Source organism: Python bivittatus, unplaced genomic scaffold (assembly GCF_059951505.1).
Source record: "Python bivittatus isolate LINGU-HERP-01145 unplaced genomic scaffold, Pbiv_v1 ctg000480_np1212, whole genome shotgun sequence".
Taxonomy (NCBI): domain Eukaryota; kingdom Metazoa; phylum Chordata; class Lepidosauria; order Squamata; family Pythonidae; genus Python; species Python bivittatus.
The window spans coordinates 6,751,267-6,773,685 of NW_028277075.1; the positions used below are offsets into that span (position 1 = coordinate 6,751,267).

At 37.2% G+C, this 22,419-nt stretch overlaps 1 protein-coding gene across 1 annotated transcript in view; it reads left to right on the forward strand.

Moving 5' to 3' along the window:
• Positions 1-21,735, forward strand: part of GTF2A1 (general transcription factor IIA subunit 1) — a 23,809-nt gene extending 2,074 nt beyond the window's left edge. Inside the window, exons 2-9 of the mRNA XM_007432743.3 lie at positions 202-303; positions 770-959; positions 2,562-2,626; positions 4,389-4,464; positions 13,061-13,194; positions 16,057-16,467; positions 16,967-17,056; positions 17,784-21,735. Of these exons, the coding sequence (XP_007432805.1) occupies positions 202-303; positions 770-959; positions 2,562-2,626; positions 4,389-4,464; positions 13,061-13,194; positions 16,057-16,467; positions 16,967-17,056; positions 17,784-17,891 (1,176 nt within the window). The 3' untranslated portion in view covers positions 17,892-21,735. The remainder of the gene's footprint in view (positions 1-201; positions 304-769; positions 960-2,561; positions 2,627-4,388; positions 4,465-13,060; positions 13,195-16,056; positions 16,468-16,966; positions 17,057-17,783) is intronic.
• Positions 21,736-22,419: the final 684 nt, after the last annotated feature.

The following is a 22,419-nucleotide window of genomic DNA, read 5'->3' on the forward strand; positions in this document are numbered from 1 at the left end:
TGTTCTTTTTAAAAAAATATTTTAAAATATAAGTTTTAAAAAGTAAATGTAGGCATCTCTGCTAGAAAACTTGGGTTTATCAGTGGAATTTTTAATTTAATTAATTTAGGTTGTTTTCAATTTAAAAAAACTTCAGGGTTTTGAAACATTGCAAGTATATATAAACATTTTCAAGTCATTTTTATTTGTGACTTTTTAAAGCCTAAATTGTATAGGTCTGTGATTGAAGATGTCATTAATGATGTCCGAGAAGTCTTTCTCGATGCAAGTGTGGATGAGCAAGTCCTTGTGGAGCTGAAAACAGTAAGTTATGGTATAACTTCACATACCTCAAATAACTCTTACCTTTTAGCAGGTAAGGACTATAAACATGGTCATGAAAATGTTCTGAGCATGTGAAGAACAGTCCCACCTGAATCATTCCATCAGTAAATGGTGGTGTGACCAAACTAGACTTGATATGCTTCAAATATTTCTCTATAAGTATCAATAGGAATTCAAAGGAAGCTTTTATTCCCTCATTTTTCATGCAAGAGCCACAAAAATAGATTAGATAGTGGCCCATGCTACGTATCAACTACATTCTAACCCACCCAAAATTGGCCAAGGAAGTAATTATTTTTTAATATACTGCTACTGATGAATTGTTTCCAATGTTACATTTTAAGAATGTGTAAGTATATATTTCAGTAAAAAGAAATACATCCTAAAGTTTGTTTATAACTTATGTTATTTACCCACCAGTAAATATGCTTTTTAATAAACACAGCTATGGGAAAACAAATTGCTGCAGTCCAAAGCTGTCGATGGATTTCATTCAGAGGAACAGCAACTTTTATTACAAGTGCAGCAGCAGCAGCAGCAACAGCATACCCATCATCATCACCACCCGCAGCCACAGCAAACAGTTCAGCAACAGTCCCAGACCCAGCAAGTCCTTATTCCTGCAACACAGCAAAGTAAGGCCCTTTCTGAATCTTTAGAGCGTTGCTGCCAGTGTTCCAATCTTGTAATCAGGAGACTGCTGGTGCTCTATGTTTGTGCTGCAGGTCCTTGTTTGGTCACCAAAATCAACTTTTCAAAAATAAGTGTGGTCAAAATTGCCCAGTATATAATTTGAAGTCTCATGAGATTTTGCAGTTCTTGCCCATGATCTTGAAACATTTCCTTGTGAGATTTACATTTTGACTGTCTTTTAAAGAATTGTAATAAGAATTGTAACTTATTTTTATTTAATTTGGGAATCTTGTGAATGCTTTGGGGAGGACTAAGTCGTCATAAGCCCTGAGTTAAGTGGTAGCCCTCAAATGCTTTCGAGAACGTGCTCTTTATAAAGAAGTTAGGAGTTAGCAGTTGTGTGGTTATTTTTTTGATTCCCCCCTCTTTAATTTTGGTCAACTCAAGGCAACATACATACCCAAGGTTCCTGCCTCTTATTTTCCCCACACTAACAATCCTGTGAGATAGGTTGGCCTGGGAGAGAGTGACTGGCCCAAAGTCAATACTGCATAAGATTCCTATAAAACTCAGTTGATATTCTATTTTTATTGGCACTGTAGTATCAGTTTTTCCCAGCTGTTGTTACCCATCTTGGATTATGAATTGTTCATAAAATGTTTCCTGAAAGCAAAATATGCCTGTGTAGTACACAGGAAAGTTGATGCTAAAAAATAGCTTTCTTCCATTTTTTAAAAAATTTGAGTACCTTTAGACGAAATTGTAACTCATGGGTGAGCACCTTTTTTTCAGGGGCCATTCTTTTTAAAATTATCTTTTTGTTCCTCAGGGGTGATGGCTGATATTTTCAGTGACAAAATTATGTCATTTATCTGTTCCTTTTTCAGGCTTTGGGTGGATTAAATGTTGAAATAAGAGTTCAGACAAAAAATTGTGTTGCCAAAAATTGGTAGTGTAATCTGAGAGAGGTCTAGGCAGGCTGATTCTTTGAACAAGATGCTCTTTTATGTTTATTCAACTTGCATTTAATAGGCATTTTTAAAACAAAATGAGACAAAATTAAGATGAAGGGCTGGACACATTGCCCACTCTCCAATATGCACACGGACATCAGTGAATAAGGCTTCAGGGAAGTCATGCTCCACTTCCTGAGCTAAATCTCTGATTTGACTTTCTCTGTGCTTCCTCTTGCAGGGAAAAGTGTGGGATTCCAGGATAGGGAGATGATGGAGCTGAGAAAGATGTGTCTGGCCAGCCAAATGTGGAGTTTTCATGACTGAATTATACCTCTGGGCTAGGGTTTCAACTATGAAAACAATTTCATGAAACAGCCATTTTAACCTTGAAGTAGCATGTGCTCCAAATTCAAAATATTTTGCACACCACTACAATAAGAGTTATAAATTAATCATGTAGACTTTTGGGATTTCTGAGTTTGTTGGGGACTGCTTTATATATTTGATAAAAGTATATATTTGATATCACAGTTTACAATATATTTAAATGAAAACCTTGTTTGGAAAGGAAGCATAGTACTTTGTTATTAATAAGCCTTGTAAAGCGTTTTATGATGACCACAGCAATGATTGCTTGTCTTATTCCAGCACCTCAGCCTCAAGTTATTATGCCAGATTCCAAACTGATACAACACATGAATGCATCAACCATGGTAAGAATATGTAACATACAATGTTTTAACCATGCATAATGAAGATCAGATGAGGGAAGATACTTTGTGTGCTGACCCTCTTATACAATGTGTTTTCTTCCTACATTCACTATTTTAGACAGTTTCAAGACTTGAGCTCAGTGTATCAGGGATTAGTTTTAACAAAACATAATTTAGTTAGAATCACATATTGTCTTCACATACATGTTCTCTAAACAAAGGCATCCATCTTGTGACAGTAGTTCACTCCCATTAAAATTGGTCTCTTCTGCTTTAATTGCTCTTAATAGTGGAGGAATTTATTTTACTGTTAACTGGGAAAATGTCCTGAATTATTTAAAGATGGTTCATTGACCAAAAACAAAGGAAAAGTATGGCTTAAAGAAACTAGAACGGTTGCAAAATTTGAGAAGATGCCCAGGTTTTAAACTGTCAATTTTTTTTCCATTTCTTAAGCACTCTGCGCCAGGGTTATCCTATTGGTGATAATTACAACCAGCTTTGTGTATCTATTTTCATCTAGCTAGAATAAGTTTTAATTTTACAAGCAGTAGAATTTTTTAAAGAAAATGACAGATGAACGTTAAAAAAACAAGTCTGTCTTTGCATACAGATAAGTTAGGCCATGTTAAAAACAACTTAATACACTTGATACCACTTAAGATTGCATTTAAACTTGAGAAGTTCTTAGCTTTAATACTTTATGAATCAAATCAATGAAGTACACTAATTGGGAGCTCTGGCCTCTACATTTTTACAGATCATTTCATTTGTCTATCATCTAAATTATGCTTAAAGTAGATGAAAGTATTGGGTATGTAATCATGAATAAAATCTCACTGGCTTCTACAAGCTGTTTTTTAAGCATGGCCAAAACTGGGTCATACCCAACAATTAGAGGTGTTGGGTTGTTGTTGTTTTTTTTGCTGTATTATGCATAGTTAACAACAGTGTTCATAGCCAACTTAACTTGTGCAGAATCATTAAATAATGGTCAGTCTCATTTGGATTTAAATCTATGAACAACAAACTGAATCAACCTCAGTTTGATTCATGAATTTGAAGAGAATACAGGTAGTCCTCGCTTAACTACTAGAATAGGGACTGGAAAATTGGTCATTAAGCAAGTCAGCACATGATCAGACCCGATTTTATGACCATTTTTATGATGGTTGTTAAGCGAATCCAGCTTCCCCATGGATTTTTTTGCTGGAATTTGCTTAATGACCATGTGATTCACTTAATGACTGTGGTGAGTCACTTAACTGTCATAAAGAAGGTTGCAAATCACAATCACATGACCACAGGGAGTGGTATGATGATTTGCGAAGGTCATAAGTGTGAGTACAGGTTATAAAGCACTTTTTTCGAAGTTGTAATTTTGAACTGTTGCTAAACAAATGGTTAAGTTTGGACTACCTGTAAAAACATCGTTTCACTTGTCTAAAATCCACATTTTTGTACAAATGTATTTATTTGCAGAATTTATATAGAGTTTTATGTAATGCTCTATTTCTGATGAGTCAAATTATTTCGTTAAAATTAAAAATAGAAAACAATTACCTTTTTAAATGGAAAGTGGAGGTATAAGACTACGTATGATGTTGAATGTGATTTAAGCAGGAGTAAAATTATGAGAGTGAAAAGCAGGCAGCTGGCATGTAATAATCTATCAGTCTTGATGTGTTTTGCTGTACCTCAAGTCTGGCTTTTTAATTTAAATAATATTTTGTACTTTATTGTTGAACCACTTATCTTTCAGAGTGCTGCTGCTACAGCAGCTACCTTGGCTTTGCCTGCTGGAGTAACTCCTGTTCAGCAGATAATCACAAATTCAGGTATTTCTTTTTTATGTAATTTTTCAATTCAAATATTTGTATAGTACTTCTCATTAAAATCTCAGTGTGCTTGCAACAAATATGAAAATCCTATTTAAAAACAAAGTCCATTTAAACAAACCAATATTAGTTTGTAGATGTGGAAGGACAACATAAACATGTATCAGCCCAGCAGCTAGCTGATCTTAGTTGCTGGAGATATTTCAAGGCAGAATTTTCTCAGCCTGAATCAATCCACTGCAAGATAAAGGTTTTATTGAAAGTTAGGGACTGCAGTCTACTATGCTGGTCCAGTATAACTTGGTAGATAATGTTTTTCAACTTCCTAGCCTATGACTGAGAAAGAACAACTCACCCAAAGTCACCCAGCTAGCTTTTGTGCCCAAGGGAAGACTATACAGGTAGTTCTCAGCTTACAACCATTCATTCAGCAACCATCTGAAGTTGCCAAAGTTACATTGCTGAAAAAATTGACTTATGACTGGTCTCTGAAGTTATGGGCATTGCAGCACTCCCGTGGACACGTGATCAAAATTCAGACATTTGGCAGCCTGCCTGCACATACGACCACAGGGTGCTTCAGCTCCCCCCATCTGCCTATCTCCCCCCCAATCTCCCCCCCAATCTCTGCCCTTTTGGCTGCCCTTTTGGCTGCCTTGTGGGGTGGCAAGTAGCCCCAGAATTATGCAGCTCTGGGGCTGTTTGCCATGCTGCAATTTGGGCTTCTTGGCACACCGCAGGTCTGGGGCTGCAAGAAGCCCCTGAGTCACAGTGCAAAGCCTCAGCCACCCCTGGAAGCCTCAGCTGCCCCAGCAAGCCCCAGCAAGCATTCATTTGCCTAGCTGCCTCCTCTCCCAGTTCCCCACACTGACCTTTCACCTTTTGCGCCCAGCGGCCAAAGCAGAAACACCTTGCTGCTGCCTTTTCTGTCTTTTCGGACCCGCAGCCACCATGATACCCTGGGTGAACGCTTCCTACATGTGGCTGCCCAGCCCAGCAGTACAGTGCAAATAAGAATGCAAACCAGTGGGAAAGGCTGGAAGCAGTTTCGCCCAATGGGAAAGCGCTGGGAGTTGGCTCAGCTTCTCTGCCACTTTCCCATCGGGGAAACCCCAGTCTTTCCCATTAGGCAAAACTGCTTCCTGCCTTCCACATTGGCTGGCATTCTTATTTGCACTGCATTGCTGGACAATTATTATTATTATTATTGCAAGCTGGCAAAAGCAAGAGGCTTGCTTTTGCCAGCTTGCAATAATAATAATTACTGTGTTTTTGCTGGGACAAAGGGGCTTGCTTTTGCTGGCTTGCAGTAACAATTATTGCCATGTTTTCATTTGGAGTAGTAGTAAGAAAAAAAGGATCACTGCTTCCAGCATGCCTTGCATGGGTGCAGGTGCCCCCATCAATATGTATCCAAGACTGAAAAAATACCTTGCTTTTCAGATTCCTCAAACTAGCAGCCATTAGAGGCATGATTCTCTGGGAAAGCAGCAACCGTCTCCCAACAAGTAAAGGAAATGGTCCTATCCCTCAGAGATACTCAGTAATGTCTAAAGGAAATGCTGAGTTTTTTCCCCATTCTACTTCAAAGTGCTATTAAGGGAAAGTAAGGACAGAACTTTACAAAATCCAGGGTTGCCGTCTTTAAGCGATGTGGTCACGTGACATCTTTTTACAACCACATTGCTTAGTGACAGAAATTCCAGTCCCAATTGTCATAAATCAAGGACTACCTGTAATCTATGTTTCCTGCTCCTAATCCAGCACCTTCACACCACTACACCATATGGGGAAAATGTAAACAGATTTTCAAAACATAGTTCAATAATGCTAAAAAAAAAAAAAGGAGTAAAAATATAAATAAATCAATAAAACCCATAATCAAGAAAATGTTCTTAAACTTCAGTTTCAAAAAGCATGCCTGGAAAAAGTATGCACCAGCTAAAATGCTTAGGGAGACTATTCCAAAGAACACTACTTTAAAAAGTATTCTATAATGCAAGCTTTTTTCCATTATTTTTTCACTAACAGACCTTAAATCTTAGCTAAAAGGAAGAAATATTTCATTGAAAAAAATGTTTTGTGAGATAATTATGTCCCCTCATAATCTGAAACAATGTATTGGATCTTTCCAGCAGAGAAATGGATAGATATAAATATCCCAGGATATAACCTGAAAACCTGGATATGATTGCTCAGTGGTTAAAATGATGTTGAAGTGTAGTTGCATAACTGATCCAAATTACAGATAGGTAGTTTTTGTAATCATGCTATTCAGGGAAAGTGGTAAAATAGACATGTTAAGAGTAAAAGAAAACTGATCATTTAGTTTGCCTTACTACTAGGGTAGCAGTGTTTTTGTAGCCAGGAGCTATACTTTTTAACATTTTATTTGGTTTTGTTCTTCCACATCCAGAAGGTGGTGCTGGAAGACTACTATATAGTATATGTATATTTGTGTGTGTGTATAATATGCCACAGACCTTTGTGACTCCAAAGGTTCTGTCTTAATACTGTTCCTTACACTATTGAACATCTATATGAAACCATTGTGGGAGGTCATTTGGAGCTTTGGAGTAAGATACCATTAGTATGCAGATGGCACTCAGCTTTACTTCTCCTTACCATCTAATTCCAAGGAAGCAACTGGTAACTTTTAAAAGTTGCATACTTTTGTTAATGGACTAGATGAGAGAGAATGTGAAGTTAAATCTAGACAAGGTGGAGGTGCTGTTACTGAAGTGAAAACAGCACTTGGGTATTGTGAAGCCTATTTAAGATGGAGTTGCATTAAAAGAGCTAGTCTGCATTCTGGGAGTACTCTTTGATCCTCACTGTCTTTAGATTCACACTTTGGATTCTCAGATAGAGTGCCTGCACAATTAAGACTACTGCACCAGCTGTGACTTCATGAGGAGATCACACTTCCTGAGCTGTGACTTTCTGAGGCAATTACCACTTACCAAGGTGGTTATCTACACTTTGGTAACATCACATGTTTATTAGTACAGCATGATTTTACATAGGGCTACCCTTAAAAAGAGTTTGGAACATGCAGTTAGTGCAAAATGCTGCGAGTAGGATGCTAACCAATATAAGGTTCAAGATAACCCTTAGGCATGAAAGTTGGCTGAGTCACTATCTCTCAGTCCATCCCACTTCACAGGGTTGTTGTGAAAAATAGGAAGGAGTACTAGGTATGTTTGCGGCCTTGAGTTATATCTAAAAAAAGGATAAAAATATAACAGTGAGGCACTACCTTGACATGGTTATGGGGCTTGCATGCTCTGAGGAAGATGAGAGCTATGCTAGAGGTTCAACCATACTGGACAGGTCTCATTAGAGGAGCCAGACGAAGAATGTCTCTCCTGTAAAGAGTATGGTGAGACATAACTTACAGAAACTTACACTGGATCAGTCATCACCCTGGTCAACAAGGACCACACTAGATGTTGGAGTTCCGGGACATATGGTGATAAGTGGGCTACAGAACTCAGGACTGTTGGGTAAGCAATCAGGGCCAGCAGCTATAGGACTACTGGAAGAAAAGTTGCTTGCTTGTTGCAAATATACGAAGACTAAAAATAAAGAAATAGTGATCTGCCATTACAAATTAAGTCCAACAAGAAGAGGATATCTGAAAAGAATCACCAGTTCTGGAGAGAACAACATCCAGAATCAGAAATAACAGAATAGAGGCTAGCAGTCAGCATTGATTTATAATACGAAATAAAGTATTCACAGAAATAGAATTGGAGGAACTGCAAAGGTCTACTCAGGACAAAGTATCTCCATTGATGGTTAGTAGATACAAACCAGGGGAAGTTGGTAGTAGAGGAAGCCAGCATTGCTATTGAACCATTTTCATTCCCAAACCAGGCACCGTTTCCTCTACCTTCTCCTCAGAAAGAACAAAGTCCTCTAACTGAAAAACAAGAGGAACTGAAATGAATAACTGAATATCTATAACAGCACAAAAACAACAAGGTTATAACTGAAGATCTTGGATGCAAAATCAACAAACAACAAAAGCCAAACAGTGCACCACCAAAATGGAGGATCGTGTTGGAAAATAAGATCAGCATGCTAATATCACATGCATGCAAGCTAGAACAGATGAAAAAAAAAGTTGAACAAGAAGACCAAAGAATACTTGATCAAGAAATATCACCTAGAGACAAAGAAGATCAAGGAAGCACTGGAAATAATAAAGCAGCAAATAACAGCTATGAGCCAAGAAAATCAGATACAAACCTTGAATTGCACATTACAGGCAGAACCTCCAATTTCAGTTGAATTAGAAGCATTTCTACCAATCCATCAATGGAGAGACTGCAGTAAATCAGCAACACCTGACAAATCGAAGCCTTGCAGCTATGGGACAACCCAAAGAAATACAGCAGGAATGCAACTTGGATAAAGGAGGTGGAGAAGGAAAAAAAGCTGAAATGAAAGAACTTATAATAATAGCAGAAATGTTAGAGAAAAGGGCAAGGAAGGTCAAGAATTGGTCAGCCACAGATGAAGATGAAGTGCATGGTTTTTGGTTGAAATATTTGACTGCTCTGCACCCACTCATTGCCAAGCAGTTTAACAACATACTGCAAGGAGGTGCAATTGAAGATTGCTTAACATCTGGCAAAACCTACCTGATAATGAAAGCTCTAACAAAATTGGATGCACCAGGCAACTACAGGCCAATTACCTGCTTACCACAACTTTCAAATTGTTAACTGGTGTGGTACCTGATACAGTTAGACAACATCTAGCTGAAAACAAACTCTTTCCATCTGAGCAGAAAGGAAACCACCCAAACAGTAGAGGGACAAAAGATCAGCTCCTAATTGACAAGAAGATTTTGGAAAACTGCAGGAGAAAGAAGACCAACCTGAATGTAGTTTGGATTGATTACAAGAAGGCATTCAACTCCCTGCCATGTGATTGGATAATCAAGTGCCTAGAAACAACAGGAATCAATAGAAACATCAGAAACTTTGTGCAAAGATCAGTGGCACAGTGAAAGACACAGTTGCTGGCCAATGGTGGTAGACTGGGAGAGGTTAATGTCAAGAGAGGAATCTTTCAAGGAGACTCAATATCACTACTGTTTGTCATTGCATTGATTCCTCTGTCAACAATGCTGAACAAGTCAAGCCATGGTTATCGAACACCAAAAACATCTGCTAGGCTATCCCACCTCCTTTACATGGATGATCTGAAGCTACATAGAAAAACACCATCTAAAATAAAATTGCTGCTCAACACTGTCCAAATACAGCCAAGATATTGCAGTGGAGTTTGGACTGGACAAATGTGCCACCCTTACCATGAACGGGGAAAAATAGTGAAAACTGAAGGAATCAAGGTGCCCTATGGAAATAACATCAAGAGTCTGGATGAAGAAGATCATTACAAATACCTGGGTATCCTTAAGGCTGAGAGCATCGAGCACATTGAAGTCGAGAAGACAATTAGTAAATACATCAGAAAAGTGAAGAAGATCCTAAAGTCCAAACTCAGTGGAGGAAATACCATCAAGGCAATTAACACTTGGACAATTCCAGTCATTAGATATACAGCTGGAATAGTGGACTGGACTCAGGTAGAACCAGAAGCCTTGGATAGGAAGACCAGAAAAATAATGACAGTGAATCATGCCCTTCATCCATGCAGTGATGTTGACATACTCTACTTACCAAGAAGCATAGGCAGGTGTGGAATGTTGCAAGTACACCAGGCAGTTGAAGAAGAAAGGGCATTAGAAAAATATCTGAAGGACAGTGAAGTAGATGCACTGAAGCTAGTACACTATGAAGGCTTACTGAATACCAAAGAGACCAAACTGGCCTATAAGAAAGACCAGATGAATAGAAAAAAGACATGGCAAGGCAAAATATTACATGGTCAGTACATAAAAAAGTAGCAGGCAAAGCAGATAACAACAAGACCTGGCAATGGCTAAGAGCAGGAAAGTTGAAAAAAGAGATGGGGGCTAATTCTAGCTTAAAACCAAGCCTTAAGAACAAATACATACAAAGCCAGAATTGAGAAGACAGCAATAGACAGCAAATGTCACCTCTGCAAAGAAGCTGAAGAAATGGTGGACCATCTAGTTAGCTGATGCAAGAAGATCTCACAGAATGACTACAAACAATGGCATGACAAAGTAGCAACAATGGTGCTTTGGAATATCTGCAAGAAATGCCATTTGCCTGCAAGCAAGAATTGGTGGGACCACAAAATAAATGAAGTAATAGAAAATGAAGAAGCTAACGTGCTCTGGGACTTCAGAATTCAAATAGACAAGCATCTGCCACATAACACCCCAGACTTAACAATTGTTGATAGAAAAACAAAAAAGTCTGGATAGTGGACATTGCAATACCTGCAACAGAAGAGAAGAGAAAGAACTGGAGAAAATCACAAAATATAAAGACCTGCAAATAGAAGTAGAACGACTATGGCAAAAGAAAGCAAAGATAGTACCAATAGTTATAGGTGCCTTGAGTGCATTCCCAAAACATCTGGAGCACCACTTGAAGACCATTGGCATTGACAAAATCACCATCGGTCAATTGCAAAAGGCAGCTTTACTTGGAACAGCTTATATCCTGTGACAATATGTTTAACACCATCAAACAACAACATCTGCTTATCCCAGGTCCTTGGGAAGGACTTGAGAGGTGGATAAAAATGCCAAATCCAGTCTAAACTGGCTGAGTGTGCGACCAACCATAATAATAACAACTATAACAGTAACAAGATCCGTACACTGCAGGATCTGAGCTGGCTGCCACTTGTCTACTGGTCAGAATTTAAAGTGTTGGGGCTGGTTTTTAGGCCCTAAAGTCTAAGCCTGACTAAGATATTCCTACTGAAGCAATCCAGTCACTTAAATCAATAGGAGGAGTTCTTTTGAAGATGCCCAACACTGCCAGGGGCTCATCTGTGTGGTACATGAGAGAGGCCCTTCTGTGTACCCCCAAGTGGTGGAATGTTCTCTGTAGGAAGATGCATTTGGCTCCCCCTCTTCCAATGCATACAAAAATTCAGCCAAGTTTTTGAAAGCAATTTGATGTTTTGAATCTAAATATATGCAAAGTTTCTTTCCTTAGTAGTTAATAAAGGCATTGCTAAGAATCTCAGATAACTGTTGACCACCTGGATGTATGCAGTTTGAAAGTACTCTAAGGTACATTATATTAATAGAAGATCTCTAACAGATATTCTTAGAAGTTGAAAAAAGAGTCAAGAACATCTAAGACAAACTTAGGGATGAAACTGCATATATGTGGGAGTATAAGTACTACTGAACAGAACTTAATCTGGTAATAGTGTTTTAGGTATGAGATAAGGATGAGTAAGCATGAGGAGCACAACATTGAAAGAGTGAAAGTGGGAGGCAATCATAAGATCTCAGAAAAGAGCTAAACAACCATCTCAGATAAAATAAATGAAGCTCACCTTCTTGGAAGTAAGTCCCAGTTATTTCTGGGAAGGATAGGTTTTTAATAACATGCAAGTTTGAGATGTAGCTAAACAATGGACAGAGTAAAAAAAAAGTTGGGAACAGGATGTCTCAGAAAAAGCCTAAATAAACTTGCCTGATCTCTGTAATCATTTTCTAGCCTTGTCACTCACACCAATAGGCAAGGCTAAAAGATTTGTAATGATTGCTCAAGTGAGAGAGAACAATATCTATCCTCCAATAACATTTCAGACCATCTCCTGTGTTTAGGATTTTGTAAAGTTCTGTCCTTATTTCTGTCCTCTAATGGCTGCTGTTTTGAGGAACCTGAAAAGCAAGATATTTTTCCAGCCTTGGATGTATGTCAATGGGGGCATCTGTATTTGTTCTGCATTATTCTGGATCATCACTTGAGCTATTTGTTTCTCAAGGATCTTTCAAGTTATATATGTAAAGCTACTACATGGGCTTCTGTGTCATTTGTTAAGAAAATTCCTAAAGTTCTTCAGAATTCTGTACCTCATGCTCCTGCTTTGATAGGCCTCAGTTTTCAGGATATATACTTCCCCTGTAGGAAAATTGAATACAGACTTATTGTGAAGGTATCGCTCCCCCTTGTGAAATCATGGTTGTTCATGGAAAAGGTTAATTTCTTACTATATTTTTTTCTATCTTTTTTTCCCCCTCTTGAATGTTCTTTGGAGTTCATTTTGCTTTTTTGATCTTGTAACTAGAAGGGAGGTGGTGCTTTTCTTATTCTAGACGTAGTTGCAGATTTTTTACAACCTACTACAGCAAGTGGAAAGAGCAATCCTGGTTTCAGGCTGTCCTCCATTTTACAAACCTTCTTGGCAAGTCTGATGTTCTGTTCTCAGAGGCCCTCTTGGTTATGTTATTTATATAGTAGCTAGAAATAAGATTTCTCTGTCGTGTTGCCCAGTCTCTGAAATATCTTCCTCCATAGATGAAGTATATACTAACTTGCTTTTTATTCAACTTTCTGTTTAAAACTTAACAATTATTTTATATTATATGAAGCCTTTGGTTTTGGCTCCTATAGATACTCAGTGTGCATTCATTTAGCTAAGTCAATAACTTAAATATTCAACTAGATTCCTTTTATTACAGGCCAACTCTTACAGGTGGTTAGAACTGCCAGCGGCGCTCAATACATTATTCAGCCTCAGCAACAAGTAGTTCTACAGCAGCAGGTTATACCACAAATGCAACCTGGTGGAGTTCAGTCTCCTGTTATTCAACAAGTAAGACTGCTGTTAAATACAGATTTCCAAGCTTCTTTATTGTATGCCATGATCTGGATTTTAAAAATTGCTTAATTGCAAAGTAGGGAAGGCTGAATTAGTTTCCAAGCTATAGTTCTGGGACTGCTCTCTCCTCTCCTCTCCTCTCCTCCATCCCATCCCCTGTTTTCACACTGACCCAGTTGTATTTATGTGTACCTAAGTGCATAAACATGCTTCTCTCCTCAACTGACATACACATAATGATGGTGTATCAAAGTATGGATATTTTACAGTGAAAATGGGAGAGTATAAAGGGAAAAGGGTAAAGGAATCTAGAATTTTGGAATATAGTGAATATTGTGAAGAACATAACAAATTGATTTGATTTCAATGAAGTTAAAGTAAGTTCCTTTCAAAGTCCATTGATTGATTAGAAATACTTTTGTGCTGCTCTAGACACTCAACACCAGGTCAGGTTAAAGAATATATGACAACTTTCATATCAATAATAGCAAATCACAATAATTGCACTGTACTATACTAATATCTATCTGTGAAACATCCCTTGTCATGCCTCAATCTCTAAATATTAGTATAAGAAGTATTTATTAACAGCATCCTGATTATCGGGAGTGAGGGTACAGATCTTGTTCTTGGTGGTAAACCATTATAGAAGAGGAGGTCTAGCACAGAATGTATCCTTTTGAGTCCCTCCTACCTCACATCATGTGAGGTGAAGATTTCTAACATACCTGCTCTTCCTGTACACATTTGGTGGACAGATTTTCTTTGGAGTAAGCTAACTTGCAAATTACCAGGTCCCAGTGATGTAGGACTTTAAAGGTTACCACCAGTATTTTGAACTGCACCCAGAAACCAACCAGTTCCTTTAGTACCAGTATTTAATAGACTGTTCTCATTAAAATGCTTGCCACTGCATTTGGCCCATTTACTGAAATTTCTGGAAGGTCATCAAAGGTAGTTCCATGCCATTGATATAACAGGAATGCAAGTAACTATTGCTAGTACCTCCTGTCCTAAGAATGGGTACAATTCTACTCTGAATGTGAGTTATTTTATCTGCTGACATCTCACATTGTCCTGTTGGCAGTTCTTCTGGTCTATCCTTCCTAAGAGTATCCAGGTCACTTTAAAAGGGGTCAGGTGTATAATAACAGCAGAGAAGTAATTTTCTCTTTGCTGCAGTTACTGCCACAGTTTAGGCCTGAACTTGGGCTTGTTGACTCTTCATCTTTTGCCAGCTTGGTGAAGATTATAAGGTGAAGGAACAAGCAAGACTGACTTGTAATTTAATTACAGTTTTATATAGATTTTGTAGTACTGGCAAGTCATATTTCAGCATAATGAATGTTGAATTCATTATGAATTATGATTAGAGTGAACAGATCTATTGCACTGAGGTCTATAGGCATACAAATGGAAAGTCAGTGAAAGTAGCATGCTGTACTAGTTAGCCTTTATGGAAATTATATTTTTTTTACCATGCTGTACTTAAATATAGTCTTTAGACTGCAGGATGTGAGAAAGAGTATGGCTTAGGACAGGTGCTAAGGCTGCATGCCTGCAGTACTAGAGCAAAGCTTGATACTTGGACAAAAATAGATTCCTGTCCTATTTACATCGTTCTGTTTTGGACTAGGGTCACATCTGGAATTTTGAGAGCATGTTGTGGTTGCAAATACTGAATGGCTGCCAAGAGATGCCTAGCCAGCCAGTAGGCAATACTTTGTTCTGTGTGGGACCCAGTGGCATTGTTGGAACTAAATATGCTAGAGACCACTTTGCTTTGCAGCATACCAGTTTCCTGTTTTTATTATTAAAAGTGTCTTTTCAAAAAGAGGGGCAGGCAGCACAGGGGGAATCTGGAGATAACCAAGTTGCCTATCCCTGTCATAGATAGTTCCTTTCAGTTATTGCCACTACATGAAATGTTAAAATGAGAGAAGAATTGGTAACCTTCCCTCATGACAATGTCAACTTATATCAATTTATATCAAATTAGGCTGCATTCAGAACAGTTAAACAGCTATGAAATTCTGAAATGTAAGCACTATTATTTGTGCTAACTCATGAAAATGATATATATGTATTTTTAGAGATTAAAATTCTGAAAATAACTATACCTTGGGATGTACAAACTATTTCTTGCTCAGAACAGCTGATTTCAGGTGATCCGTACCTGACTGAAACAAATGTATGGGTAAAATGTGATTGTTCCATGCTGAAGTGGCTTGTGGGGGAGGGGGAGTAAGAGCAGGAGAAAACTAAGGACATAGCAGTGGATGAGGGAAGGAGCTGGGAAGATTGGAGGCTGGTGGAGGTAGTGGGATATTTTGATTGGAGACATCAGTGGTGGTCATGGTTGAGGGAAAGAAGGGAGAGCACTGGGAAGATTACAGGTGGGCTAATAATTCATATGAAAGGAAGGAGAAGTTTGGGGAGAGAGACAGGGTGGTGGGATGGGCCCCTTTCAGATCTGTTTCTTATTGCTGATACCATCACAAAAAGGAACAGAGATCCAGACCAGTATATTGGGAACTGTTCAGGAAAGGGAAGGAAGCAAAGACACTGGACAATGGCCTGGCCTAGACTGGTGGCTGGAAGTCAATGAATGGGAGAGGAGTGATGTGGAACAGCCTTAGCCTAGTGACACCATTAAATCACTCTGAGACCCCTCTAATATTTTTTTTTTCAGCTAGAACTATCAAAATATTCCTGGATTTGTTTCTGCTGAATTATGGCCAGTCTGAAAGCAGTGTGATGATTTGTTCTGGGTTTGAAACAAAACATATTTTTCCATTTCATGTACAGTCATACTCATAAGTATTATTCATTAATTATTCATTGTTTTTTTACCAGGTTTTGGCCCCAATCCCTGGAGGGATCTCTCAACAGACTGGAGTGATTATTCAACCTCAGCAGATCTTATTTACAGGAAACAAAGCCCAAGTAATACCTACAACAGTGGCTGCACCTACACCAGCGCAAGCGCAGATTTCTGCAGCTGGTCAGCAACAACCTCAGCAACAACCAGCACAACCACAGGCACCTTTAATGCTGCAGGTAGATGGAGTGGGTGATATATCATCTGAAGATGAAGTAGAGAAGGAAGAGTATGAGCCAGCACAATCACAGGCACCTTTAGTGCTGCAGGTGGATGGAGCAGGTGATACATCATCTGAAGAAGATGAAGAGGAGGAGGAGGATTATGATGAAGATGAAGAGGAGGACAAAGAAAAGGATGGAGGTGAAGATGGCCAGGTTGAGGAGGTAAATTTTGATAACATTTGTTTCAAGTTGTCTTGTGTTATAACCTATAGGTGTGTTTTTAAGATGCATATTTTGGCTGAATGAGTAGTTGTTGTTGTTGTGAATCAGTCATAAATAATTATGCCAATTATTTGCTTATGTTATCAAAAACTACCCTTACATGTCAGGGAGGTATCAGCATGTTTAGGGATATCCCAGATTTGCAACCGTTATTTAGAGTTTAAGAGGACGAGTCATTACTACTGAATGATTCAGTGAAGTGGAGGTGGAATTAAATGGATTGCCTGGAAACCCAAATAGGAGAAGTCCAAGTATAGCATTTCAGTTTGCATCTGCAGTCATCTCTAATTGGAGAAGGAGCTAAATGGTGAAAGGAAAAATCAAGGAACCAAAGTTTTTGTAATTAAAAATACTACATCTATTACATCTAAAATGCTATGTTCATATTATGCAGGAATTGTTTTGAATTTTATTGATTCATGAGATTAATCTCTTCTAGGAACCTCTCAATAGTGAAGATGATGTTAGTGATGAAGAAGGACAGGAATTATTTGACACCGAGAATGTTGTAGTGTGCCAGTATGACAAGGTAATATATAAAACCAAATGCCTTTGTCTGTTTTATGTGTCTGTCCATATACTTGTTTACAAGCAAAGTATTTCCTGATAATTAGAAATTATTTTAGTTATCTAGCAGTAAGCTGTTAGATGAATTTATTTTGAAAATATTTATCAACCAAAAACATCCTTAATTAATTGAATGACAAGTGTTTAAAAACTTTGGGATCCATCCAGTACTATGTGAATATAATTTTGTTAGCACAGTGATGAAAATGTAGGAGAGGGCCACCTTAACAGATGCATCCAGATCTTGGTGCTGCTTCCAAAGGGCCTCTTCAGACTCCTCATTATTAACTTTCTGCTTGAGGCAGACTTTTGGCATACTGGATTGGTAATTTGAAAATGTTTACAAAGGTTTTGGACTTCAGCTAGATATTGTTTAGAAATATTGTTTTACTTTTCTAATTTAAAACATAGTTTTATTGTATTTCTATTTTAATTGTGATTTATTTGACCTAGTAGGTATGGAATATAAAAGGGATTAATATCTATTCATATACGTTGATGTCTTCCTCTAGAATGAACTTGCTTTGGAATATTTATAGTGTCTATAAAGGTTTTGGAGCAAGAAACAAATAGACAACAGTGCCACTCTGTTCACAAAAGAAAAAAAAATCTTACCAGTCTATCGACAACATACTGATTGTTGAACTATAGGGTAAGATCTTTCTCGTTTTTGTGTCCCATCTTCCCAGATACATAGAAGTAAGAATAAGTGGAAGTTTCACCTCAAAGATGGAATCATGAATCTTAATGGCAGAGATTATGTATTTTCCAAAGCCATTGGAGATGCAGAATGGTGAATACAGAAAATAAACTCAAAGCTAAAGCAAGAAAGGTTGAGACTTGGACAGTACACTTCAACAGAAATCTCTCTCTGCAGACCATAAGGAAACAATAGAACTGAGGCTACTAGGACAGAGGAATAGCATGGCAATGTTGACACTACTTCAAATGGGAAAATTGAGGCATTGGTGCAGCTAGCTCTGTCTGACAGCTGGTTTTATATGAATACCTTAATTAACCACTTCTACCTATAGATAAAGGTAACTAGCATGTGATGCTTAATCTCCCCTTCCACTGATTTGAAGGAACTCTTCTTTTTGGTAACAGTACTATGGAAAAGGCTTAGTGTGTTTTTGTGCATAAATTGTGCTGAAACACTCCCTTGGGGAGTGGGATTGGTGAGAATCTTGCTCAAAATTGTGTGCAGGTTTTTAGCCAATTGGTGAGGACTGAGGTGTTGAGTTCTAAGTACCTACTTTGAGTAAACTATTTTTAAATCTCTTGTGCTGGGCCATGTATAATTTTATTGACAGTTTTAGGCCTTTTATATAAATTTTGATCCTGGTACCAAAAGATCTCATTTGTATTTTAAATTTAATAACGCTGAACATTTTATTTAAAAGGATGTTATGCTTTAAAGTAGCCTATGGATGGAAGTCATGAGAATCTCCATCTCCCTTTGCTCTCTTAAAAAAGATTCTTAAATATCCTTAGAGATTGAGCAAGTTAGTAATTTGTTTGCTGAATAGCTAATTAGAAATCTTCTAAAAATAATTTCACTTGTGAACTTAATGTGTATTCCCAAGGCCAAGTGAATGTGCACTGCAAGTGATGAGAGCAGAAATTATAGGTGACTATGCACTTTGGAAAGGGGTCTGAAGCATTGAAAGAGCTTCCATTTCTCAAATCATAATTGGAGAACAGAATCACACTTATTCTAATAATTAAGTAATAATTTAACTTAATATCAAAAGATTGTTGAAGATAAATTTCTCAGTTGTAGCAATAGTCTTTGGGAATCAGGTTTTCAGCAATGCAGGCCTTCATAATGAGGAGCAAAGGGGCTGAACATCAGCCATATTAAGGAAGCTACACACTTCCAAATGGTTCATCGTTGCAAGATTTATATTACACATGGTAGCCAACTGAAAAGCAATGGGAAAAAAAAAAAACAGGGAATGGTAAGTAAAGAGATAAGTGTGTGATAGTAGGAATGCCATCTTGCTTCAATACTAATATTTTTGTTCTTACAAAAATGAAACATTTTGAATACTAAACAAAATTGCCAGTGCATTTAATCACCACTAACTACTAGGATTTCTCTTCTGTTCCCAAATTAATTTCTTTGCATTTCAATGTAAATCTATCAATTATTTCTGCTTGCAGGAAATCCATAATATATTGCAATGAGCAATTCAATTTTTCTATTCCCAGGCTGTTTCTAAAGCTGGCCAAATATGTTAATTCTGTTGTATAATAACATTTGTAAGGCATTTGCATTTTTATACCACATAAATGTAATTGAAGGTTTCATTTTCTGGCCATATTGATTGTTCACTGAACCTGAATTTCTCTTGGGTACAGTGGAGGTTTGGCTTTGGACTTGTAGATATCTTCAAGTAGCTTATTCCCACTGTGTAAAATAAACAGACATACCACTACCTTACATAGCAACTTTTTGATTACATTGAAATCAATTGCCATTTTCCATTAAATCCTTATGTATCTCGTGGCCACAGTATATCCTAGTCTTTTACCCTGGTTTAATATAGGCTTAAAAACAATCCAGAAAATACAGCACTGTGAAACTCAAAATAGGCTATAGTTTTCTCTTCATTACTGAAACCATATACTGTACAAATGAGTTAACATTCTATACATCATGGACACTGAATAGCTGCTTGTCTCCAGCCTTTTTATTTATTTTAAAATGATACCACAGCTTTAAAAGTGGCTTATAAATAGGTCTATATGGAAACAGGCTTGATGTTTTGCAAATTTATTATGGGTATGCTTTGGTTGATGAGGGTGTTAGTAAAAGGACCTGTGAAATTCTTCTGGAAGCCAGTCATATACCAAACTTGTGCTCTTACTTGCTTCATCAAGTGTTCCTTTTTAAAAATCAAATGGCGTGCTTTTTAAGTTTCATTTTATTGTAGCAGCTTCCTGTAGGACTATAGTTTGCTTACAAGTATTATTGTACTTGAATTTTAATCATGGTTTTAACAACATAATTAAGCAGACCATTTTGTTAGGTTTCCACTAAAATTATCATTCCTTTGGGGGAGCAGGAGGGCAAAGAATCCCATGATTAATCCTTAAGCATTTGTAAACTTGATTTTTGTTTTTGTTCTTGTTCAGCTTAGACTTGGAATTAGTTACCATAGGAATAGTTCAGTACCTCTGCTTTTGAAGCAATTAACGGTTTGCAAGAAGGGCTTTATTTTTAGATTTGCACAGAGAACAGGAGCACCTTTTAACTTAAAAATGGTAAAATAGAGAAAGCAAATACTTTGGTTAAGGCTAATACGAAGATTTATAGTGTAATTACACAAAGGATGAGAGTCTTGTGCCTTTGCAATCTTCAAATACTCCTGCTTTACATTGACGTGATTTTAGGACCATGGGTTTCTTTTAGTAATAAATATCCTACAAAGCTTCAATTGTAACCTAATATTTTGAGTCTAATCTTACTGGCTTTCTAGAATGTGCAATCATCTGAAACATCTGCATTAAACATTGTCTTTTTAGAAGGTTTTAGATTGTCACAAATAACTTTATATTGGAGTATTTAAATTTAATGTGTAAAGTATTTTCCCCCTCTAGTGGCAGTCCAAGTTTCTCTCTTACTTGATTCTATATCACAACTAGTTTTTTGTTCTCAGTCATCTCCACAGAAATGGATCATGATTTTACAAATATTTTGCTACCCTTTTTTCAAGGGAGATTAAAATTGTGATTGAAGAACAGTTGCTGGGAAAAGCAGAAAATTTGTAGTGATTGTTACAACCAGATTTGCAGAGATGCCATTTTAAAAATAATGTTAACACAACTATGTTTTTATTCTCTGAACACATCAAACAGCAATAACATCCCAATCAAATTACTGCTGGATAAACTGTGTAGTTCCATTACAGGAAAAAAAAAGTTTTTATTTGTTCACAATGAATTATTTGCTCTTCTACTTTAAAAAGTCTTCTTTTGTTTTGATTTTTGCAAAAATCAGCAAGTGTGATTTAGAACAGATTTAATTTTAAAAAGTCTCATTGTTTAGAAAATGCTGGAACAGCTTTCTTCCTGAACTGTCCTCCTGTCTGGAGGACATTGAATGGAGAAATCTGTATTAGAATCTCTTTTGTATTGTATATTCTTAAATTACTTAAGAGATTCTAAGAAATCAAGCATTTGAGTCAGTGGGTTAAGAATTTTTGCTGAACTATTCTTGATTTGTGTTTTAGGGAGACAAAAGTTTTTTATTTTTGTTTTGTTTTCTTTTAAAGTGGAAGAATAATTGCAGGCTAGCTGCATGTGAGAACATCACATTACTCACTCTTGTGTGCCTAGGGTACCAAAACAATTTAAGGGAGTGAGAAATATCCTTAGTTGCTGTTCTGAGCTACTACTGTCAACTGCTGTTGTATATATACTGTTATGTGTAAGGGGGTAAATATATTTATTATGTTTGTAAAATTAAATCTGTACAATTAAAGATCAAGGATGTTCTTCCTAAGATGTACAGGATGTGTTTCAAAGGCCATGCTTGGAATACGATTAGAAAACTTAGTATTTTGATGTACTAAGACCTATTTTAAGTTTAATATTTTGCCTTTGCAAAAAAATTAAAGATGTTATTTAAAATAAGCTTGCCACTTTATTTACTATTTTGTGTATTAAAATACTTTAATGTGTATATAGCTGTGTTCACTTTATTCTAACAATTACATAAATGTGACAAAATTGTTAAGCAGTGAATGGCTCAAAATTGGTCAAATGCAGAGAAAAGGAGTACAGATTATTTTTAACCAGGTACATAACTGAGCTGGGACTATGTTTTATTGCAGTTAAACAGAGCTTAGAGGTGATACTGTAGGCCTTTCATGGACCCCTCATTTTTTGTGCACAATCTTATTTCTATAGGGGCTTCTGGTTTGCACAGCTTTGGCTTAATCCCTAAAATTACTCATTTGCTGCTGAGACAAAATTGAAAGCATGATTTGTATCTGTTCATTTGGGGGTTAAAATAAGTAAAACATGCACAGACCAAGTAGCCAGATCTTGTGGCCTTGTGCATGTAATCTCCAATGGAATGAAATCTGCACATACATGTTACATGCATGTTGGCTTCCTATGATTTCAAACCCTATTACAGGGGTGCATGATTTGAAGGTAGAAATGCAGTGTGGAGTTTGTGTGGGGTTGTGTGTAAATTCTGTCAAGAAAAAAAGCTGCTAAAATTTGGCAGATGTCATATAAATGAGCCTTAGGTGATGGCTTTCAAAATAAAATTTCATACTTGTACCTGCTGTATCCCTTAGGTGGCAGCAA